The sequence below is a fragment of the Dromiciops gliroides genome, chromosome 2 (assembly GCF_019393635.1).
Source record: "Dromiciops gliroides isolate mDroGli1 chromosome 2, mDroGli1.pri, whole genome shotgun sequence".
Classification (NCBI taxonomy): Eukaryota; Metazoa; Chordata; class Mammalia; order Microbiotheria; family Microbiotheriidae; genus Dromiciops; species Dromiciops gliroides.
In genome coordinates, this window is record NC_057862.1 from 216078280 (window position 1) to 216103611 (window position 25332).

Genomic DNA, 25332 nt, shown 5'->3' on the forward strand with positions numbered 1-25332 from the left:
CACATGAAAGAAACAGGAAAGGACTTATGGTGTAGGGGGAGAGATGGGGGAAGAGTGGAGCAGTGAATGAGCCTTACACTCATCAGAATTGACTCAAATCCCTTAAACTCATCAGAGTTGGCTCAAGGAGGGAATAACACACACATTCAATGGGTTGGACTCATCTATCTAACCCTGCAGGAAAGTAGGAGGGAAAGGGGATAAGGAGGGAGGGGTTAAAGAAGGGAGAGCAGATTGGGAGAGGGGCAGTCAGAAGCAAATCACTCTTGAGGAGGGATAGGGTGAAAGAAAATAGAAAATAGGGTAAAAGGGAAACAGTGAACAATAGTAACTGAAAAAAATTTTGAAGCAGAGGCAAGAGTAATGTAAGATCATGATGATTGATGGATGGATTGATGATGATTAGATGAATATGGGTATTGATTGATGATGATGAGAATTGATTGATGACAATGATAAAACCTATGGTACTTTGCTGGGCTATTGTGAAGAAAATTCTTTGTCAGGTATAAGGTACTATATAAATGTTATCTATTACTGTTATTGTAAGAATCAACCTCATAGGTTTATTGTAAGGAAATTTCTCTTTAAAGTACTATATAAATGTAGTTTACTATAAAAAATGATGAGAAGGATGCCATCAGAAAAACCTGGAAAGACCTATATGAGCTGATGCAACGTGAAATGTACTGTACATAAAATAACAGCAATACTATATGATGATCTGCTGTGAATGACTTGGTTATTTTCAGCAATACTAATCTAAGACAACTCTGAAGGTCCTATGAAAAATGCAATCCATCTACAGAGAGATCTGTATACAATCTGAATACAGATTGAAACATATTTTTTTGTTAGTTCCTTTATTTGAAGTTTTGTTTTTGTCTGTTTTCTTTCACAACCTGGCTAATGTGGAAATGTTTTGCATGACTGCTCATGTATAGGTTGTATTTAATTGCTTGAGTTCTTGTGGAGGGAGGGAGGAAGAGAATTTGGAACACAAAGTTTAAAAAAAAAATTTTGATCTCAAAATTTGTATTTACATGTAATTTGGGAAAATAAAATTCTAAAAACAAACAAAAGACGTGGAAAGAGTTATATGAGCTGATATAGAGTGAAGTAAGCTGAACCAAAAGAACAATTATTACATCAATGTAAATAAAATGCAAAATTTTGAGAACTTTTATAAATGCATGATGAATGAAATAAGCAGAACCAGGAGAATAAGTTATATGATGATGAAAAACTGTAAAACAATGTTGAAAGCTGTAAGAACTATGATTAAGATAATCATTATGATTCCAAAGGATTGGTGACTAATGATACTGACCATGACACAGTGGTTATGAATTTAGGGTATAGAATTTATCTATCTAGATCTACCTACCTATCTACTTATCTATTTACACACACACACACACACACACACACACACACACACACACTATGTTCTATTCTGTACCCTATATATTTTATATTTGGGGGAGAGAGAGAATATATACAGTCATGCTTTTAAGTATGAGCCTTTTCTCAATTCCTTTGCATTACTTAGAGGGCACTGACCTTGCCTTAGAGGATTTCCTTGGACACAAGGAACAAGTGTTTCCCATTGTTGAAACACTCAGTTCGGGAAACTGAGGCAAACAAGGATAAGTGATTTGCCCAAGGCTGATAAGTGTCTGAGACCAGATTTGAACTCTGGAAGATGAGTCTTCCTGGTTCCCAGCCCAGTGTTCTATCCACTGCACCACTTAGCTGCCTTAACTCTTCTTAGTCATTTACAGCCTGAGCCAAGGTTAGGCTGTTAGAATGAGGAAGCCTCTTATATGTAAAACAACATTCCAACTTCCTGAAGTCATTAGTTGCTTCCTCAAGGTAAAGAAAGCTAGTACTTTGAAGGTTTCATGGCACAGTGGATAAAGCCCTGGACCTGGATTCAGGAAGACCCAAGTTCAAATATGGCCTCAGACATTTGACACTTACTAGCTGTGTGACCTTGGGCAAGTCACTGAACTCTCATTGCCCTGCAAAAAAATAATAAATAAAAAGGAAAAGGAAAAAAAAGAAAAAGAAAAAAAAGAATGATGGTTTCTTTTATCTTTACCAATATTACAAAAGCAGACATGTGAGGACATTCAGAATTAGTCACTTATAACTGGATCAGCTGAATTTGAGTTTTAATACCTTGTGGCAGCAAGCACCTTTTGGTACCCAACAAGGCACCAGGAATCACTTCCCCAGTTGTCCAAAGAAGGAGCCATTTGGTTTAGCCTGTTTCTATTTGGGGAATCTTTCATTAGTCAGTCCATTAAAAGGAAAAGTTTTAGGGCATTGAATGAATATGAGTTTTCATTGGGAAGGAACAATTTAGTCAGTTATAATTAGAACCCTGAATTTTCATCTATCCACAAAGGCCATAAAGAATTGATTTCCAAATCTCCCAAATGGGGAGGGCAATTAATTTAGCTCCCATGGGGGAGTCAGCAAATTGATGACCAAGAGGCATCAAAGAGGTCAGGCCATTCTTGCTCTCCATTCTCTGCACCTACACTCACCCAAAGTACTCAAAATCCAAATTTCTATACTGCACTTGGTTCCCCTCCTCTAGAAGCATTCCAGCTTGCCAATGCCCCTCCTAAAATATGTATTTAGAACTGGACACAGTGTTCCACATGTGGTCTAAATTGAACAGAATCCAGAAGAATGATCACACCCTAAGCTCTTTCCTCTGGATTCCATACTTATGTTCATGCAGCACAATGTTATAGTAGGTTTGGTTTGGTTTGGTTTGGTTATTGCGGCCAGCTGCATTGGCTCACCCTGAGCTTGCTGTCCACTAAAACCCCCAGGTCTTTTTCAAATGAACCACTCCTTTGATACATCCTGTTGGTGCTCTTTCTGGAATTTCAGGTTCTGTTTGTTTTGTTTCCAATACTGAGGGGGTGGATTCCATGTTAAAATTCTCATTGGCCATTGGACTGTCATCTCCTGAGGCGGATTCAGCAGTATATAATACAGCAGAAAAGAGAACTATCATAATATCCACGGTATCTCAGCTGAATCTGACCAGATTTCTGGGCTGAAATACATCTCTGAATTTGGAATGATGGGGCCCCTGACCACTGTCTTCTTCCTGCTATTTTATTCAGGGACCACAGTTCTTGGCTATCGGCCCCTAAAACCACCACAATGTGAGTAGAGCCAATGGGAAAGAGATGTCTGATTTGGGAGGTGAAAGGTGGGGTGAAATCAGAGAGGAGAGAAGAAATGACTAGATTTAGAGCCAGCAAATCTTGGTTCTAATTCTGGCTCTGCCTTATTATCTGTGTAACCTTGGGTAAGTGATTTAATGTCTATGGGCCAATTTTTCTTACCAAGATAATGGGGGAAGGTTAGGGGGGTTGGACTTGATGGTCTCTAGGATACCTTCTAGCTCTAAATCTATGAGCCTAAAAGGAGAGGGATCTCAGAGACAGAATGAGACCCCCCCCCTCAACATTAGCCTCGGTTGCCAGTCCATTAACTGCTTTTGTACATATGAATTCATTGTGCTGGGGGAAACAATTTGGGAAGAATAAAAGAGAATGGAAATATAGGGAGCAAGGAGAAATGTAGTTGAAAGGAGAAAAGAAGTGACAAGATTCTCAAAAGTCACCATGGCATTCCCAAAATACCATATCATAAGTCAGTTTCTATTAAGCTCAGAGGTCACTCCTCCACCATCACCCCATAGGAAAGGACAAATGCTATACACATACATACACACAGAGACAGAGACAGAGAGAGAATGAGAGTGTCAATGGGGGCACAAGCTTCATTTTTCCTGAGAATTTCCTTCCTATCTCTTTTTTTTTTTTTTTTAGTGAGGCAATTGGGGTTAAGTGACTTGCCCAGGGTCACACAGCTAGTAAGTGTTAAGTGTCTGAGGCCGGATTTGAACTCAGGTACTCCTGACTCCAGGGCCGGTGCTCTATCCACTGAGCCATCTAGCTGCCCCCTTCCTATCTCTAACAACCTTTTAACCCTAAGGAAGGAAACAGAGATGAGAACACAGATGTATAAAAGTACTGATGCTATGGACCAGGAAAACTTGTTGTTGTAATGATTGGAATAACGCCACCTGCTGGAGACTTACTGTAGAAGAGTTCCGCCCATGAAGTGAAGGTCTTTGAGGGCAAGACCAGGAGTCTTTTCTTTGGCATCAGGAAGTGACGCGGACTAGTGGGAGGAGGAAGGAAGGCTCTGGCGCTCGGGCTCGCGTGCTTTCCGGAGGACGCTAGTGGAGAGGGGAGCTAGAAATGTGCTCTCCCTTTAATAGATAGGAATCTAGGCCTTTCTCTCTCTCTTTACCAAATTCTTATTCTCCTTAATAAATGCTTAAAAGTCTAACTCTTGCTGAAGCTTATAATTTATTGGCGACCACTCATTAGATATTTTAGACAGACTAGCTAGAATTTTAGCCCTTAACATTGTTGAGGCAGAACAAGAATGACATGGCGGGCACTGGGGAACCTTAAGAGGGCACTGAATCTCCTCCAGGGCTATGCAGAAGGCAAGTCTGTGTGGTGTGGCTGTAATTATAAGTGATGTTGGTGGGCAGGGAGTGGAGTTTGGAAAGAGGAAAGGAGTATGGAACCTAAGATTTAATGCCAGGAGTCACCTAGAAGTTCCAGCATTCAATGTAACACCTCTCAGAGACAACCAAGATAGGATGAGGGAGGGGAAGAGTTTGGGGGAGGAATATCTAAAGTTCCTATTCCCATCTCTATCGGGCACTGCCATGAAGCTTGGGAATGTGCAAAGGTAGATGATACAAGGGACTTGGGGTCTATGGAGGAAATAATGAAACATCCGAGGTAGAAATCATGGAGGAGAGGGAAAAGCTCATGCTCCTTGTCCCTTGGACATGATCAGAGTGAGAGGATGCTTAGACCGACACAGGAAAGCTTACACTTATATTGTACAATTTTTTAAGAGTTTGTAAAGACATTTTAGGAACCAAAAAGAGGTAATGGGAATCATGTAATCCTTGTTTCACAGAGGAGGAAACTGAGGTCTATAGAATTAAAATGATTTGCCCAAGGTTACACAGGAATTGAATAGCAAAGTTAGGACTCAAACCCATTTACTCTAAACCTACTATTCTCAAAACTCTGGGCATCGTTATCCCAATGTTACCATCTATGTTTTACAGGTGAGAAGGCTGAAACTTTGAGAGGTTAAGTGACTCCTTTCTTACAATGCCTCCTGCTTCTTTCCTTCTTCTTCAAGCCTCCTTTCTTCTAGATGGAGACAAGGTTGCTCCTCCAATAGGAACAGAGGCTTCCAATCCCTCAGACCAACAACAGGGAAAAGATATCATGGAACTACTGGGTTGGAAGGTGGGACAGGGCCCCTAGAGATACGAGCTTCATAGAGTCCCAGAATCTTCAAGAGAAAAATGAGGGACATCCTAGAGTATCTAGGGCAATCTTTCAGTCAACATAGAAATGCCTTCTCCATGACATAAAATGAATGGTCATCTACTCTCTGCTTGAATACTTTAGGAGCTCACTACTTCAGAGGGTGCTGCAGTCCATTTTAAGATAAATCAAAGATTTGGCATGTTTTTCTTTATGTTGAGTTGAAATCTAACTTCCCATAGCTTCAGCCTACTGACCCTCCCTCAAAAACCAAGTCCTCTAGAGTGACAGAACAAGTCTGGTCCCTCTTCCATCTGATGGCCCTTTAAATACTTGAGACAACTATCATGTGTCTTTAAACCAAAATACACATCAATTGCTCCCTCCAGGTTAAACATCCCTTATTCCTTCAACTGGTCTGCATATGATCAAGTTTGAGTCTTCTTGTCATCTTGGACACTCTCCTTTGAATAATCCTATTTATTGTATATTGTCCTTGAGATCTGGGACTACCTGTCTTCACAACTTAGTACAGCACTTGGTGAATACTGAGCATTTGATAAAAGCATTTTTTTTTGTTCACTGGTTCATTCATTCATTATTAGTATCTAGACTGAAATGCTTGACATACTCCAAATGTAACATGGCAAGAATACTGTGGAACTGACATAATTTCGTGTCAAAGCTGCTGGGGGAGACACAGGCAGAAGAGGGGAGAACCTGGGGCAGGCATTCTCAATGGGTCCTGGTAATCAAAATTCAAATGTCAGTATCTCGTTTCTAACCCACTTCTCCTTTGTTACCCTCAATAAGTAGACTCCATTTGGGAGATTAGCATTAAAATGTCTCATCCAGTTCTCTATGGCTTTTCTCAGCATGTGATTCTCTGGTCTATAAGGACTCAGCCCAGTCAAAACCCACGTCTTTATTCACCAACAAAGCCTACTTCAATGGACAACTCGTTTACCAATATGATAGCAACAGCCAGAAGGCGGTGCCTGAACCAGGATGGGACAATGTGGAAGACTGGGAAAATCTGAGTCAACTTCAGAAACAAAGAGGAGATTTTTTAACAGAGAACCTGAAAGAAATCATGGACTTCAATCACGATGCCAGTGGTGAGTGGACATGTATATAGACAGGGACCCAGGGACCCAGGGACCCAGTGAGTAGGAAAGAGTTTGAAAATCTCCTGTAGGGGGGCAGCCAGGTGGTACAGTAGATAAAACACCAGCCCTGGATTCAGGAGGACCTGAGTTCAAATCTGACCTCAGGTACTTGACACTAGCTGTGTGACCCTGGGCAAGTCACTTAACCCTCATTGCCCCGCCAAAAAAAAAAAAAAAAAAAGAAAAGAAAAGAAAAGAAAATCCCCTGTAGGCTTCTGCCTAAGGAGTGCTGTCCCTAATTGAGAGAGAGGAAGGGATAAATAAAAGGGAGGAGAAAGAGAAAAGGGGGATAAAAAGAGGGGCAGTGTCTGTCCATAGCCCCCAAAGTGGGGAAAATGAATTCAGAGAGAGGCAGAGATTGAGTCATCCCCAAAACACAACTCTGTCCTCTACCTGATTTCTTCCTGTTTCCCCTTTCCTGCTTTTATATCCAACACAATGATCTCAGTGAAACAGGAAGTGGGGATGGATCTATTCTTGCTTCTCAGTCATCAACTTAGGTAAATTCTCCCCTCTCCTTACCCCACTGGGCACTTGGGCCTTTTATATGAGGTACCACAGTGTTGCCTGATGTGCTCCCAACTCTAGGACTGATAAAATTTAAGGTTGAAAAGTACCTTAGAAATCATCTAATACACCCATTTTTTAAATACACCCATTTTACAGAGAAGGGAGTGATCAAGATCCTGGTACAGTCAGAAGAACACTGATTCAGGAGCCCAGATGGCATCTGGTAGTTCATCTATCTCTAAATCTTTGATCAGATGATCTCATACAGATCAGTTAGTGGTAAAGCCAGGCCTAGACACATGATTTCCAATCACCCAGTCTAGGGCTTTTTCCATTCAACTTACAGTGATTGTTATTCCCCATAGTCTACATCAGGCAAGTACAGAGCTGGCCAGGTTAGCTCTCATGATGGTTAGTTACAGGTTGTAAAAACTTGTTGGAATGGAAAGAATTCTGGATTTGAATCTGAGAACCTAGGGTAGAATCTTGCCTCTGTTCTTTACTGTCCTAAAAAGCTCAGGAAGATCACTTCACTGTCTGGGCCCCAGTTTTCTCATCTGTAAATGAGCACAGTGGGAAAGGTCATTTCTATCTCTAACTCCAACAATTCTTCTGCTCGACTGTTCTTTTCTTTCTACTCCTACACCAAATGAATGGAATGAGATTTAGACTGATGAAAGGAATTAACCTAAAGGGAACTGCTCTCTTTTTTAACCTTGCTTCCTAGCTGGTTCTTCATGCCTTAGCTGCCTAAAGGAAAAGATTTGGGTGTTTGTTTTAAGGAAACACTCTCTTCATATACTAGGATGTTTGGATATATCCCATGACTATCATTGTTTGGAAACACATTTTGCTGTACTCCAGAGAGCTCACCATACTTGGGGCTTGGGTGTTTCAGGTTCACATGTCTTGAGTGGACGTTACGGCTGTACACTTTGCCAGGATGGTGCCACTGACGGATTCTGGAGTTATAACTATGATAGAAAACCCTTCATTGAATTCGACAAAAACCAACCAGCCTGGATCCCAAAGGTTCCTGCAGCTGAAATGATCAAAGAACAATGGGAGAAAGACCCAGGTGCTGTGGATCGGTCCAAGGATTACCTGGAAAAGGACTGTATTGAGAAGCTCAAACAATACCGTGATTATAAGAAGGCTAATTAGGACAAGCCAGGTAAACTGTCTATATATTGTTGTTGTACTCATTGTGGCTGGGTCAATTTAGGGGCTAGGGACACTTGGAAACATTACCATTAGAGAATCTGAAGACATTTTAAAGCTTGCATTGCCCCCAGAATATTTCCTCCCTCTCCCATTTCAACTAACCAGGGGACAGTGGGGCTTGAAAATATGAATTCAGAAACCTCTTTAGCTCTATTGGAATTGAAGTCAAAAGTCCCAGCCTCTGAGGTGAGGTCCCTCTCTACTGGGCACTGTGAAAGAAGGATACAGGAAACATGGGGCTCAGGTAGGCAGGATGGTTGTGGGAAATAGAAAACAAGTTTTCCACAATAAGATTAAATCCTTCTATCTCTCTCTATTCATCAATTCTCAGTTTTTCTTTTTCTTTCTTTCTTTCTTTTTTTTTTTTTTTTTGTCTTTTTGGGCAGGGCAATGAGGGTTAAGGGACTTGCCCAGGGTCACACAGCTGGTAAGTGTCAAGTGCCTGAGACTGGATTTGAACTCAGGTCCTCCTGAATCCAGGGCCAGTGCTTTATCCACTGCGCCACCTAGCTGCCCAAATTCTCAGTTTTTCAATAGGAACTCCTCTACCATAGCTTCTGATGGGAATCTGCATGCTCCACTCTGGGCAACCAAGTTTCTTCAGTGACCCATTCCTCCAGACAAAGTTATTTCTATCTCTGTGCTTAGAAGTGGCCAACTCAGTAGGGTTCTTAGGACAGCTAGGTGGCACAGTAGGTAGAGCACTAGGCCTAGAATCAGGAAGACCTGGATTCAAATCTGACCTCAGACACCTACTAGCTGTGTGACCCTGGGCAAGTCATTTAACCCTGTTTGCCTCAGTTTTCTCATCTGTAAAAAATGAGCTGGAGAAGGAAATGGCAAACTAGTATCTTTGCCAAGAAAACTCCAAATGGGGTCACAAAGAGTCAGACACAATTGAAATAACTGAACGACAATAACAACAACATACTTACTAACTGTGTGACCCTAAGTAAGGTACATCACCTCTGTTTCCTCAACTTTAGTGGGGATAATAATACCATGACCTCCCCAAGTTGGTGTAAAGAATAAATCTGAGAATATTCATATGGTGCTGAGCACATAGTAGGCCCTTTTAAATACCTTTTTTATTAGTGTTGCTTCTTATATCTGGAATGCCTTTACTTCCTTCTACTTATCTAAAGCATTCCTATTCTCCAAGACCTGTTTCAAATTTTGCCTGAACTCTCCCTTTTCCAAAGTCTTCTTTCATTCTTGTGATCAGACCACTTCATTTAGAAATACATCCTTCTGAATGTTTCCTGAGTCTAAGAGTAGGGACCACATTTTACTTTCCCTTGTACTCATGGTTTGCAGAAGAATGTTGGTACTAGTGGAGACTCAGTAAGTATTTCCTTACGAATTGATGATAATGTACGTAAAGAGGAGAGACGAGTGACTTGGCATAGAGGAGAAGGGAATGTTGGGAGGAGGCCACGACTTGTTGGAAACAATTGGTTTGACAGGCTACCATACAAATCCTCAGTAGGGATGAAATGAGAAAAGAAAGCTGTGAGATGGAAGAATATTGGGAGAGGAGTCTGGAGGAAGTTGGTAGTGGCTGGGATGCTGTAACTGAAGTTGAGTAGCTAGGACCTGCTAGGAGAGCAGTGAAGAGACACTGTCCACTTCTCAGATGAGGGGGGACAAGAAGAGAAAGAGTAGAAGAATAATATAAGTAAATGAATCACTTGGGTAAACAGCATGTTTCAACAGGGGGCCAAGACAGGGGAATTAAGCTCCATCCTAATCGCAATCAAGAAGAGAATGAGAAGCTGTGAAGATCTTCATCATCATGGCTACCACCATCACCACTATCACTATACTTAACAGTCACCTGTCGGGGGCAGCTAGGTGGTGCAGTGGATAGAGCACCGGCCCTGGATTCAGGAGGACCTGAGTTCAAATCCAGCCTCAGACACTTAACACTTACTAGCTGTGTGACCCTGGGCAAGTCACTTAACCCCCATTGCCCCACCAAAAAAAAAAAAGTAAAAAAAAAAAAATAGGCAGTCACCTGTCATTGGATTTCCAGCAAAGAGAATTACACAGAGTCAGATCCTTCCCTGTCAAAACTTACAATGTGAGATAAACAACATTAAACTGAACAGCTAAATGTCTCAGAAAACTAAATAAATGTCATAGAGCATGTGTGTGTGTATGTGTGTGTATATCTATGTGCCCACACGTGCAGATCTCTGGTTTCCTTGGTGTAAAGTAGCCCCAGTAATGAAATTTGTTGTAACAATGCAACTGGTTGTGCAACTTCTAATATTCTATCCCTGGTACTGAGTGTTAAGTGACTTGCCCAGGGTCACACAACCAATAACTCCTAGCTCTAAGCCTGGCTATCTCCAATCAACACCTGGCTCAAGGAAAAGACCACCTCGATCCTACCTTCCCTACATCACTGTAACAAGTATATTTGGATGCACTGCCCCTGAGTAACAAATTCTCAGAGATGGAAGAAACTTCAGAAATCTTTTAGCCTAACCTCAATCTGAAGCATGAATTCTCTCTACAATGCCATCTTGGGAAGCCTTTCGTAGAGAAAGAACTCACCATCTGCCAAGCCCCCCCCCCCCATTACATTTCTGGATGGCTCTCCTTGGGGGAGGTGGAGTAGCCTTATTTGAAATCTGCCTCCCTATACCTTGTACCTGGATTCTAATCTCTAACCACAGTCCTCTGAAGCCACAGAGAATAGGTCTATTCCCCCTTCCACATGACACCCCCTTTTTATGTATTTGAAATGGTATGTTCTGGAAGACTTTTAGCTCTTCTGGAGTTAATATCCTTAGTTCCTTCAACTGATGTTCCTGGTCTATCACCTCTCCTCTAGAATCATTCCAGCTTACCAACACTTGTCCTAAAATGTGCATTTAGGACTGGCCACAAGGTTCCATGTGTGGTCTGAATTAGGCAGAACCCAGAAAAATGATCATACATACCTTATGCTTATGGGCATGCAGCATGATGTTACACTAGATTTGTTTTGGTTATTGTGGGTAGCTATATTGACTCACCTTACTATCTACTAAAACCCTTAATTCTTTTTCAGATGATACATCTGGTTAGGGCTTTCCCCCTCTGGAATTTCAGGTTCTCTATGTTTTGTTTTCAATATCTAGTGGGTAGATTCCCACTCTGAAACTCTCATTGGTCATTGAACTATCATCTTTGGGAGTGGGTACAATAGCATATAATAAGAGAAAAGCTAACCATCACAGCCTCCACCTGATTTTTGCTGAATGTGACTCCCGGTCAAAATAAATCTCTGAACTTGGTAATAATGGTCACTGTCTTCTTCCTGCTATTGCTTTGGAGACCACAATGTCCAAGAAATCCAGAGGCTGTGAGAAGAGGCATCTAGTTTGGGGGCTAAGATCCAGGGTCCAATCAGATAGCAGAGAAGAAAGTACTGGATTTGTAATCAGAGAACATAGGTCATAATCCTAGCTCTTCCCTACTGACTGTGTGACCTTAGGTAAGTCATTCTCTTTGGGACATGGTTTCCTTAACAGTTAAATGGGGATGGAGGGTGGATTAGATGGCCTCTGAGGGTAAGGTGGGACTCTCTTTAATATTTGCCTTGGGTCCCTAAGCTGGTTTAGTAGAGATGAACTCATTCTGCTGGGAAAACCCCGCAAAAACAAGGACAATTTCTCCATCTCCCCACCCCCAAACCCAACATGGCATCTGCAAGATATAAGAATATAGGTTAAAATCTATCAGGGTCTGAGGCCACTGCTCCTCCATCACCCCACAGTATAAGATAAATGGCATATCATACACACACACACACACACACACACACACACACACCCTATTGTCCTCAGAAGACAATAGAATAGAGGCAGAATGGGAGTGACATGGTGAGGGCTATATCACCTTCAGGAGGCACCAGACCTCTGCCTGGGCTATGCAAAAGGTACAGTCTGTGCAGTATGGCTCTGGTCATAAGCCACATTAGGGGAGAGTAGTGTTTGAATAGCAGGCCATAAGATTTAACTACATGACTATATGTACTACATGTACATTTAACTACATGACTACATAAGATTTAACTACATCTAGCATTGCTAGTATTCAATGGTCACAGTGTCACCTCTCAAAAAAGAACAAAGCTATGATATTGGGAGTGTGGTCCAGCGCTCCCATTCCCATCTCTGTGAAGCACCACCAGAAACTTCAGGGATGTGCAAAAGCAGCCAATGTAGGGAAGTTGATGGAAGGCAAATCCCATGTTCAGTGTCCCCTTGTGACCCTGTGAGGGGCATAATCAAGGTAAGAGGACCCTTGTTCTAACCTGAGAGCAATTCTTATATTCTTACATTTGTAAAGTAATAACAACATATTTAGACAGTACAATTTCTTATTTGGTTACTTTCTGAGTTTTAAAAAAATCCTTTAGTTCCCACCCACCATGGATAGCCTAGCTTCTTAAACTATGGGTTGTGACCCTGTATGGGATCATGTAACTGAATGTGGAGGTTGTGAATAATTTGGCAACAGGAAAAAATTATGTATACCTGATTTATAGAGCTATATATGTGGGATCTCGTAAAAAATCCTCAGGCAAAAAGGGAATGTGAGTAGAAAAAGTTTAAGAAGCCCTCTACCATGCCTTGCTGGTTGTGTGTGTGTGTATGTGTGTGCGTGTGTGTGTGTGAGTCAGTGGTCATATGAGGCTTCTAAATAGTAAAATAATAGTCAATAAACACTTACTATGAGTCAGGCACTGTGCTAAGCACTGAAGACGCGAATATAAAAAAAGAGAGTCCTTGCCCTCAAGAAGCTTACAGTTAAATACGGGGAAACAACACTCAAAAGGAAACAAAAAAGGGGTGGGGGTCAAGGTACCCAACAAAGGGGTAGAATTTGGAGGTGAAGATGAAGTCAGAGAAATCCCAGGGTAGAGCAGCCAGGTGAGAAACGCCTGAACTCAGCTCCCTCCTTTAATGGAGGTTTTGAGATTTATGGCTTCACTCTCCAATCAGGGAGGTAGAGAGTAGTGGTGAGATGGAGTACCAAGGCTGATTGATGGCATCTTGCAGGATAATTTCTCAATAATTGCAAATGCCTCTTTGTGGCATCTACCTTTACAACATGACTCCAAAATACCTTTCTGGCTTAATTTTTGTGGTTGTTTATTTTGTTTGGAGGCAATTGGGGTTATGTGACTTACCCGAGTAAGCTAGTAAGTGTCTGAGCCTGGATTTGAACTCAGGTCCTCCTAACTCCAGGGCCGGTGCTCTATTCTCTGTGTGACTTAGCTTTCCAGCTTTATTACTCAAAATTCCATCTCTCATTTCCATTCCTCCACACAAGCTGTCTCCATAACCAGAATGCTCTCCCTCATCACTGATTCTTAAAATCTCTGGATTCCTTCTAGACTTATCAAGGTCCAAGCCTTTCTTCATAGTGCTTTCCCCTCTAAAATTACCGTGTATCTCTTTGGTACTTATGCATGCAGGTATGTGTGTGTGTGTGTACAATTGTCTCCCTCAATAGAACACAAGGTCCTTGACAGCAGGACTATTTCACTTTTGTCTCTGTTTTGTTTCCTCCAATCCTGACACATACTAGGCGCTCAATAAATGCTCACTGATGGATTTGCTAATGTAGCTATCCCTTCTGGGCAGATGACTCCTAGCTTGAGCACCAAACTTGGATTCAGGAAGTCCTGTGTTTGCATTCCACATCAGGCACATATTTATTAGCTATGTTATTATTCTGAGCAAGTCACTTAACTTTTCTGATACAGGCTCTTTATCTACAAAATGAGGAGGCTGGACTCTGGGAGGAGCTCTCCCTTTGATTACTTGAAAATGCAAGCCTCTTGCAGTAATAGCAATACTGTTTGAAGAACAACTATGAATGACTTAGGCTATTCTGAGTATTAGAAATACTCAAATTAACTACAAAAGATCTAGGAAGGAAGATGTTGTCTACCTCTGAGCATTAGAAATACTCAAATTAACTACAAAGGACCCATGAAGGAAGATGCTATCTATTTCTAGAGAAAGAACTGATAAATATGAAACATGCATAGTATGGTTTTATATATGTATGTATGTATATGATATACATCCACATGCACACACATATATGTCAGATGGTGGCCTTCTCCAGTGCAGGGTAGGACAGGAAGGAGGGAGATGGTTTGGAACTTAAAATATAACCAAAAAATAAATTGAATTGAATTTTTAAAAATGTAAACCACCTGAGGTCAGAGGAATGAAAGGAAGAACTATAGATTCTTTTTTTGTTTGTTTGGTTTGGGTTTTGGGGTTTTTTTTTGCAGGGCAGTGAGGGTTAATGACTTGCCCAGGGTCACACAGCTAGTGTGAAGTGTCTGAGGCTGATGGTTTTATATATGTATGTATATACATATATGTATGTATGTATATGATATACATCCACATGCACATACATATATGTCAGATGGTGGCCTTCTCCAGTGCAGGGTAGGACAGGAAGGAGGGAGATGGTTTGGAACTTAAAATATAACCAAAAAATAAATTGAATTGAATTTTTAAAAATGTAAACCACCTGAGGTCAGAGGAATGAAAGGAAGAACTATAGATTCTTTTTTTGTTTGTTTGGTTTGGGTTTTGGGGTTTTTTTTTGCAGGGCAGTGAGGGTTAATGACTTGCCCAGGGTCACACAGCTAGTGTGAAGTGTCTGAGGCTGAATTTGAACTTAGGTGTTCTTGAATGCAGGGCCGGTGCTTTATCCACTATACCACCTTGCTGCCCCCAGAACTAGAGATCTTAAACTTTTTCCACTTGTGACTCCATTTCGCCAGAGAAATTTTTACATAACCCTGGCTATACAGGTATATAAAATAGATATACATAACCTTTTACTGTTGCCAAATTTTTTGTGATCCCTACATTCAGTTATGTGATCCCCTATGGGGTAGTGACTCACAGTTTAAGAAACTAGGCTATTGATGCGGATGGGAACTAAAGGATTGTTTTAAATAATTTTTTTTAAATCAGAAAGTAACCAAATGAGATGAGTATTTCCAAATGGAAAAGGTTAGCTGGGGAGGTCTGTGACACCGGAGAGGGGGCCGGCCTGAAGCAAGGCAGCATCAGTGGGCCTCGGAGGCTACCATGATTACAGGAGCAGCAGCAACAGCAGCTTTAGGAGCTCTTGGCTCAGAGACTTTAAGGGACAACTGGTCAGAAAGAGATGGCAGGGGACCTTCTGCTGGTACTGGATTGGCAATTCTATTGTCCATAAGTAGTTCTGGGTCACAGTTTCAGGTTGGAGAGGAGCGCTGGTGGTCTCAGTTCTGAGTCAAAGATGAACACTAGCACTTAGGGCTGCAGGGAAGCAGGGGGCTGGCTCTTCCAGGGTAAATATTAGAGTGTAGACCAAGAAAGCTGTAACCACATGTCTCCCCAGATCACACCACCTGTAAACACCACCTGTAAAGGACTGAAAAATTGCAGACTCTCAGACTAGCTCTGAAAATAGCAATATGAAAAAGCCTGAAACTATACTTTGATCAATGGTACCACAGACAATGAAGTAATATAAAATATTTTTACAGCAAGTTTCTCTGATAAAGGCCTCATTTTTTAAAATATATTGGGAACTGAGTCAAAGTTTAAAAAAATAAAAGTCATTCCCCAGTTGATAAATGGTCAAAGGATATCAACAGGCTGTTTTCAAAAGAAGAAATCAAAGCCATTTATAGTCATATGAAAAAATGCTCTAAATCACTATGATTAGAAAAATGCAAATGAAAACTACTCTGAGATAACAGCTCATACCTATCAGAAATAATAAATGCTAGAGGGGATTAGGGAAAATCAGTATACAATGCACTGCTGGTAGAGTTGTAAATTGTGGAAAACAATTTGGAACTCTGCCCAAAGGGCTGTACAAACTATCCATACCCTTTGACCCAGCAATACCACTACTAGGTCTGCATCTCAAAGAGATCAAAGAAAAAGAAAAAGGACCTATATGTACAAAAATATTTATGGCAGCTTTTTTTGTGATGGAAGAGAATTGAGGGGATGATCATCAGTTGGTGAATGGCTGAATGAATTGTGACATACGATTGTGATAGATGTGTCAAGATAATGGAACTCAGGGGTTCACCTGTAGATTGATCTGGGCTGATTGAGTTGGGGAAGAGCGACTGACTGGTGTACTAGATTGTAAGCACAAATGTCTGGTACTTAAGGATACTTTGGCTTACTAGATTGTACTTAAGGGTACTTAATGAATTTGAATGACACTAGCCCATCAGCTTGTTGAGGAACCTCCCATTTCTGGGAGAGGAGCAGGAAGCAGGAAGCAGAGCCCGGCAGGAGGGTTCTTCCTCTTTGGCTGTGAGACATCAGTGTGGTGGCAGAGAACTTCAGAAGTAGGAAATTAGGAAGGTTAGGATCGCCAGGTTATAGGAAATCTGTTCTCAATCTTTCTCTTTCTTTTAATATTTTTCAATAAACCCTTAAAAAACCTAAACTCATTTATCAGTGATTTTAGTCAGTTTCCCCCCAAAACTGGGGGGACAAATTAGAACCCACATTTAGAATTTTAAATTACACATAGAGTACTATTGTTCTATAAGAAATGATGAGATGTGTGTGACCCTGGGCAAGTCATTTAACATTGCCTTGCCAAAAAAAAAAAATTAGGCAACTAGGTGGTGAAGTAGATAAAGCACTGGCCCTAGATTCAGGAGGACCTGAGTTCAAATGCAGCCTCAGACACTTGACACTAGCTGTGTGACCCTGAGCAAGTCACTTAACCCTCACTGCCCTGCAAAAAAAAAAAAATTAAAAAATTTTAAAAAGAAATGAGGAGATGGGGGCGGGGCTTCAGTAAAAATATGGCAAGATCTATATGAACTGACACAAAGTGAAGTGAGAACTGGGAGATTATTGTGCATAGTAACAACAATGTTGTGATGATGTTACTGTGAAAGACTTGGCTACTCTGATCGATATAATGATCAAAGGCAATTCCAAAAATGCTATCTGCCTGAAGATTATGAACTGGAGTGCAAACTGAAGTAGAATTTTCTCGTTTCCTTTCTTTTTTTGTGATATGGCTAATATGAAAACATTTTGCATGATTTCACATTCATAATCGGTATCATTTTGCTTGTCTTCTGAATAGGTGAGGGAGGACTGGGAGGGAGGGAGAGAACCTGGAATTAAATTTAAGAAAAGAATGTTAAAAATAAATAATAAATTTAATTTAAAAAAACAACTAAGATTTAGGAAATTCTTCTTTGTATTAAGTTGAAAATTGCCTCTTTATAACGTCAACCCATTGATCCTGCTTCAAAAACTAAGTCCTCCAGAGTGACCCAGAACAAATCTAGTTCTTTGTCTACTTGTTCTTTGTCTACTAGTTCTTTGTCTACAGCCCTTCCTATCCTAAAAGATAGCAATCATGTCCCCCGTATGAAAGCCTACACCTATTCCTTCTCTTCTCCAGTTTAAGTATCCACAATTCTTTCAACTGGTTTTTATACGACAAGATTCTGAATTTCCTTCCCATCAGGGACACCCCCCCTCTGGACCCTTCCCTTTGTTCTGTTTCCTCCACTTAGGATTTGAGCTCTTTGAGTGATGGAACTACCTCATTTGTCTATTTGCATGCTCAGCACTTAGCACAGCACTTTTGCAAATAGTAAGTGCTTTAATAAAAGCATTTGTGTTCATTAATTGATTAATTGACTAATTGCTTCATTGTTGTCAGTTTCCGTTGTCCTAGCATGCTCCAAATATGATAAGGGAAGAGTACCATGGGAAGAGAAGCAAGGGATCTTATACTTAGTGACAATGCTGCTGGGTGAAGGACAGAAAGGAGAAGGTATTCCCATTGGGTAGTTATCGGTTCCAGTAATCAAAGTCTACATATCAGCCCTCCATTCCTGACCCATTTCTTCTCCATCACCCTTTATTAAGCAGTCTCCCACTGGGGACCAGGGCCAGCACTAAAATATTTAACTTCAGTTCTTCTGTGGCTTTTCTCGGGGTGTGATTCTCTGGTATATGAGGACTGGGGTCTTTCACAGCCCGGGCCAAAACCACTTTGGTTCACAAATATTGCCTACCTCAATGGCCAACCTGTTTACTGATATAAGAGCAAGAGCCAGAAGGCAGAACCACTGCCACCATGGGACAAAGTGGAGAAAAAGACATACAGGGACATAGAGACACCCCCCCTCCCCCACCTATGGGCCTTTGCCCAAAGAAGGCAGGTCTTAGTAGGGACAGAGGAGAAGGGGAGAAAAGAGGAAAGATAGCAAGAGGATTAAAAGGGAAAGGGGAGGGGCCAAGAGTGAGAGCAAACGCAAGGAGGGGCAGAGCTAAAGCTAAACCACAGACACACCTCTTTCCTCTACCGGCCACCTTCCAATTTGCCCGTTTCTACTATCCTATGCAGCACAATGCTTCCAGTGAAACAGGAGCTATCAGCTAAGGTAAGTATACTCGTCCATTCCCCACTATAAACTTGAGGTTGGTATATGAGGTACCTGACAACTGTCTGATATGCTCCTGATTCTAAGACTGAGAGACTGTTGGTGTGAAAACTACCTTAATGATCATCTCTTCCATCTGCTTTATAGAGGAAGAAAGTGACTTGTTCAAGATCATGGTACCATGGGAAGAGCAGATTCAGGAGCCTCTAATTCCTACTACCTGTGTGACTTTGGGCACATCAAATAACCATGCTAGGCCTCTGTTTCCTCACCTGTACAATGAAGGGAATGAACCAGATGTCTTCTTCTTTTTTTTTTTTTTTTGTGAGGCAGTTGGGGTTAAGTGACTTGCCCAGGGTCACACAGCTAGTAAGTGTCTGAGGCCGGATTTGAACTCAGGTCCTCCTGAATTCAGGGCCGGTGCTTTATCCACTGCGCCACCTAGCTGCCCCCAGATGTCTTCTAATATTCCTTCTAGTTCTTTAAGTTTTTGATCCTTGACCTGGAGCCAAGGTCTACAGACACTCAGTCCAGCCTTCTCTGCATTACACCACAGTGTCAACATCAGATGACATCAGGCCAGGGCAGGCTAACTCATATGATAGAAAGTCACAAGGTGAGGCAACTTGAAGAAATGCAAAGAGTTCCAGATTTGATTCAGATGGCCTAGAATAGAATCTGGCCTCTGCTACTTAATATCTTATGAAACTCAGGAAAATTCCTCCATTTCTCTGGACCTCAGTTTTCTTATCTGTAAATGACCAGGTGGGTCATTTCCTACTCTAACTTCAACAATTCTTCTGCTCAACTGCTCTTTGCTCTCTGCTCCTCCATGGATGGCATTGATGGAGGAGGCTAAAAGGGGTTAACAGATAAACTGAGGCTTGGGTCCTTATCAATAGTACCTAAAAGGGTTAACAGAAAAACTAAGGTTTGTGTTCCTACAGCAACCAAGAAGGTTTAAACTTATCAACCCTCACCATCAACAGAGACAGTAACTAGGGACCATTAACCATTAATAGCCATTAATATTCCTAGATGATAGGACACCTAGAAAGCAGATCTTAAATAAAGAGACATCATAAAAACAGAGACCCTCTGGATCTGACAAGTTTAAGCATGTCTTTAGGAACACATGCAAAAAGGACCAAATGTGTCCTCAGGTTCACCTTATGATGTGTAAACCCCAAAAATATACCTCCAAGGAGAAAGGTACCCACCTTGGGGGTTGAATTAGGACCCCAGGAAGTTCAAATTAGGATAAGACCTACCATGTATCTCCTTAAAGAGGAGATTAAGATAATGAGGAGATAGCCTACTTTTTCTCACCATAAATATAACCATCTTTCTTTCCCTATCTGAGATACCTTATCTTTTTTTCTATGGTATTCTCCCCGTGGCCTCACAGTATTCTAATAAAACTTATGAAACTGAGTCACTGAGTCTTATAATTCTTTTGGGATGCCTCATGATCAATTAGATCAATTAAATCCACCCTCTACATCATTTCTGCCATCAAATGTGTAAGGAAATTTTAGTCCCTGACTCATACTCTTTTTCTTGGAAGCAGTGGGGTCAAACCTTGTCAAGGTAAGTTTGGGATTTGCCTTTAACTCCTGCACTTGGGTTTTGCTCCTTTGGGAGGCTGGCTCACCAAATGGAGCAGGGGTATTTCTCCTTAATCCAGGATCAAGAGATTTACCCTGAGGGATTTCCCTTTGATCAATGATTGGTTAAGGTATTTACCCTGTTGGTAAAACTCCAAAGTCTGAGGGATGCCCCAGATGGCAGTCTTTGCTATTAGTTGACACCCACGAGGATGCAGGTGTAGTGTTGGTAGATGGGTCAGGAAGTTAGCATTCCCAAAGACTCCCCACTGAGGTACATTTTGACAAATTGAGACAAAGTCTGATCTCACTGACCTTAAAAGAAAATGGGTGGTGTTTTATTTCAACACTGTCTGGCCACAACAACCCCCTCATTTGGCTCTTGGGTCCCCCGGGATGGAGTATGCATTGTGTTTTTCTCCTCTGTTGCCTCAGAAACCTCAGTTGCATTAGGTGAGCCCCCAAGGTCTGAGGTAGGAATAGCCAGGCTATTTCTGGATTTTTTTCTTGGGTTAGGTCTTAGCCCTGTGGTAAAAAAATATGAAAGTTTTTTAACAATCGGTTAGGATAACTGAAAGACGCCAGTTTTTTTTTTTTTTTAAGGACCACCCTTTCGGGGAGGAGACCAATGGCATGAGCTACGCACACCAGTCCGCCTGCTTTGCATGTCAGACTGCCTGCTAGCACTCCACTTCCGGGATACGAGCTTAAAAGGCAAGGAGAGAACGGAAGTGGAAGTTTTTTCCTGCTCTGCTGGTCTCCTGACTGCGCTGCACAGGCTGATGTTGATGAGAGTTCGTCTGGGCCCAGCTCGAGGTTAGCAGCAGCACGCGCTTGACACGGTCTCTCTCTTCCCAAAGGTAGCCTTCGGCTTTTGGTGAGTTTCATATGGAATATAGACTAAGCTTAGACTTAAGACGATTTGTATTGTGTTTCTACTTTCCTATCCTTCTAATCAACATCACCTCATGACTACCATACAATAAAAGCTCTAACTAGAAAACCAGAAGCTTCTTCCATTTACTAGTCTGGGAGATAAATTAAGGGAAAGGTTAAAGAGGGGAGATTTATGATCTAATATCCAATTTTAAATGTCACAGCCCAACCCACCTTAAAGGGACAAGGAGAGAAAACATTCTGTATAACCCCTCAAGTGTATCCTTACAAATTTTGAAAAGGAAAACAAATTGAAAGGAGGCAAAAAGAAACAAAGGATTTATTTGCAAGAGAAAAGAGAATTAAGGTAACAGACCTCCTGATTAGCCCCTACCACACCTCAGAGTGGGCTGTCAGGGAGAGGTAACATTTCACAGCTGTTTGTTTGCTTGTCTGTACGTGGCCGTTACTGTGCTTGTTGTCTCATGTATTTATGTGTCTTTCAAATGTTGTAACTGTGTTTGGGGTTTTTTTGGTTGGGCAATAAGGGTTAAGTGACTTGCCCAAGGTCACACAGCTAGTAATTGTCAAGTGTCTGAGGTCAAATTTGAACTCAGGTCCTCCTGACTCCAGGGCCAGTGCTCTATGTAATTGTGTTTTAATTTTTGATTGAAGCCCCATTTGCCTTTCAGGGCTATGGCCAAGCTCTGACTTCTGGATATCTTTACAGGTGTGTGTCTACTTAAGTTGAAACATTAATTCTCTGTTAGGCATTCCTAGCCTTAGATGAACATTATAAAAGCTGGGTTAACACACACACACACACACACACACAAACACACACATATGTATACACAATACACACACATACATATGTGTGTATATACTGCTACTTTAAAATCTTTTGTAGTGGAATGGTTTAAAAATCAGGAACTATTTGTAATGTGAAAACGTTGCAAAGAAAAAGAACTCTAGTGAAGCATGACTTGTGGCTGCAAAAGCCTTGGCAAAGAAAAAAAGCCACTGCACTTTTTATCCTCCTCCCTCCCTTTCAGGTGCTGGCTGTGCAGCAGAGCAGTGGGTGGGTGAGAATGTTTAGAAAATTTAAAAAGGTGTCCAGAGAATTTTATATAATTGGTTAAAGCAAATAGAAAGAAAGCTGTGCTCATTTATACTGACAGTGAAAAAAATTTGGAAATTTGAGAGGAAAAAAACCAAAGAGTAATTGAGTTTGATTAGAAAAATAAAATACTATTAAGTTTTAAAGTTACTTTTAAATTGGTTTATGTGTGTTAAAATTAGGAACAACTGTAAATTATGGGACTCCTATCTGTTTTTTGATAAGACTATTAATTGTTTTGTTTCCTCTAAGACACAGAGGAAAGCACTGGAAGAATTTCGGAACTAAGGGTATTAAGCTGGTAAATTATTACACAGAAAAAGACCTTCTAGACTTCTTTTAATTTGTAAACTTGCCAGAAAAGAGCTTGTTATGGGTTGTGATTATATAAAAGTAATTTCTAATGATTGATCTTTACACCAGGATAAAGTTTAAACCTGAGAAGAAGGAAAGAAAAACCAAACAACATGTGTGTGTCTCCTGGTAATTTTTTTTTCTCATTGTAACTTCATGAGAGTAGAGGTTTGCTATTTAAGATAAAATATTTTCGGACCGTAATTTATATTGTTTAGAGTTTTGAATTCAGGTATAGTTGTCTGGCTCATTAAGTCAGTAATCCACCATTGGAGAGAATGCCACAAATCAATGCCAAGATCGAATATGCTGCTTACAGGTGAAGGTATCTGGGAAAAAGTCAAAAGGACAGTCTGGGTCTCATCCAAGGTAGGTTCCTTCTGGCTCATTGTGTTCCTGCTGAACAGGAAAAGTTTCCCACCTGGCTATCTGGCTATTGTCGCATGATTGTGGTCTTACCTGAAATCAAACAGAGCTAAGGATGTTTTATCCTGGCTGTTATAATTATGTCCCTAATTTTTCTTTTATAGCAAATTTCTATAATCAGAGCAAGTAGTCAGTAGAAGATAAGAGCACAATGCAAGTATGTGAGATCTTACTGTTTTCAGTCTAAATGTGTGGTCACTTGATATGCCAAATAACTAGGTATATTCATATTCAGGTTTGCCATCTGCCTGAAAATGCTTATATGGTATGATAAGATTAGATTAATTTTTGGTTTAGAAGAAAGTGAAATTCCTCCCCGTTGCAAACACATTTTGATGAGAGGGAGGATGGTAACTAGGAAACATAGTTATAGACCTCAAAAATATTCTGTGAAGCATGGAAAGGAGATTCTGGGCCTACTTGAGGCCATGAATCTGCCCAGTCAGGTCTCTGTCATGCACTGCCAAGGGCACCAAGCTATCAATTCCATAGCACAAGGGAATCACAGGGCAGATCTTGCTGCTGGATCAGTTGCCAGGTCTATTCACCCTTCTGCCTTAGCCCTGGTCCCCTTGCACCCTACTGTGCCCCAGAGTATCTCCCCTTCCTATATCAAGGAGGAGACTAAACAGGCTAAAATTCAAGATTTTTGTTTGTGAGGCTATAGGATGGTGATTCTTTCCTTTTGGTTTGCTGCTCGCTCCCCCACCCCATGAATATGATGTGGAAATGGGTAGCGAAGCTTTACTGGTAAGGCCATCTCTAAGACCATCTGAGATGTCTGAAATTCCTGTGCTCTTTGCACCTACCACAGGGCCTCTCAAACCTCCCCCTCCTTAAACCAATCCAAAGACAGGGGAACTACCAGAGGAAGATTGGCAGTAGGTCACAAAAACTGATGCCCTGACTATCCCCTGGGTTGGGTATATTGGACATGAATCTGTGCTTACAAATTTAACATTGGCAATAGAACAAATTTTTAATTCCATTGCATTAGGGTTACAAGAATTGGAAAAGTCTTTAGACTCTCTGGCAAATGTGGTACTGGACTAAGCCGGAGTCTATATAGTTCAGACATCAACAATTCATCGGAAGGTTAAGTTCTGCGCACCTGGATGGTTGAAACTTGTTCACAACTGTTTACTTTGACCAGTTTTTCATGGACCTCTTAGATTTATTCTGTTTTAGGGTCCCTGTGGCCCCTTGGTCTATTAATCATTTGTGTCTTGTGTTGTGGTCCTTACATTTGTGATTCTGGCTTCTAGACCTCTCTCAGCTCATAGACACCCCCCCCATGACCCCTCCATGAGCCCCTATATCGCCCCCACTCAACAGGAGGTAGATACAGAAGAAATGATCTTCTTCCCCGGGTAGATGAAAAGGGGGGGAGTGATGGAGGAGGCTAAAAGGGGTTAATGGATAAACTGAGGCTTGAGTCCTTATCAATAGTACCTAAAAGGGTAAACAGAGAAACTAAGGTTTGTGTTCCTACAGTAACCAAGAAGGTTTAAACTTATCAACCCTCACCATCAACAGAGACAGTAACTAGGGACCATTAACCATTAATAGTCATAAATATTCCTAGATGACAGGACACCTAGAAAGCAGATCTTAAGTAAAGAGATACCATAAACACAGAGACCCTCTGGATGTGACAAGTTTAAGCATGTCTTTAGGAACACATGCAAAAAGGACCAAATGTGTTCTCAGGTTCACCTTATAACATGTAAACCCCAAAAATACACTTCCAAGGAAAAAGGTACCCACCTTGGGGGGTTGTCTTAGGACCCCAGGAAGTCCAAATTAGGATAAGACCTCCAATGTATCTCCTTAAGGAGGAGATTAAGATAATGAGGAGATAACCTACTTTTTCTCACCATTTCCATCCCCCTATTTGAGACACCTATCTTCTTTGGGTGATTCTCCCTGTGGTCAGCACAGTATTCTAATAAAACTGACTCACTGAGTTTTGTAATTCTTTTGGGATGCCTCATGATCAATTAGATCAATTAAATCTACCCCCCCCCATCAGCATGAGAGTCAGACTGATACAAGAAATTAACCTAACAAAGACTGCTCTCTTTTGAAACTTGTTTTGGGAATGTTTCATCATTCCTAAGCTGCCTAAAGGAAAGAACTGAGTGTTTTGTTTTGGAAGCAAACAGGGTAGAGCAACTTG

At 41.2% G+C, this 25332-nt stretch overlaps 2 protein-coding genes across 2 annotated transcripts in view; one reads left to right on the top strand and one right to left on the bottom strand.

The window, feature by feature from the left end:
- Window positions 1-25332, bottom strand: part of KCNK13 (potassium two pore domain channel subfamily K member 13) — a 194312-nt gene that overhangs the window by 33469 nt on the left and 135511 nt on the right. The gene's annotated exons all lie outside the window — the stretch shown is intronic.
- Window positions 3052-10339, top strand: LOC122741415 (zinc-alpha-2-glycoprotein-like). The gene is made up of 4 exons (XM_043984880.1): window positions 3052-3191; window positions 6278-6520; window positions 7980-8255; window positions 10022-10339. Exons 1-3 carry the CDS (start codon window positions 3104-3106, stop codon window positions 8243-8245), a joined length of 597 nt encoding a protein of 198 aa, XP_043840815.1. The 5' UTR covers window positions 3052-3103; the 3' UTR covers window positions 8246-8255; window positions 10022-10339.

Excerpts from the sequence above, each read along its gene's own strand:
- LOC122741415 (XM_043984880.1), top strand. The coding sequence starts at position 3,104 with ATGATGGGGCCCCTGACCACTGTCTTCTTCCTGCTATTTTATTCAGGG. Across the intron at positions 3,192-6,277 it reads GCCCCTAAAACCACCACAAT|CATGTGATTCTCTGGTCTAT; the intron begins GTGAGTAGAGCC and ends GGCTTTTCTCAG. Across the intron at positions 6,521-7,979 it reads CTTCAATCACGATGCCAGTG|GTTCACATGTCTTGAGTGGA; the intron begins GTGAGTGGACAT and ends TGGGTGTTTCAG.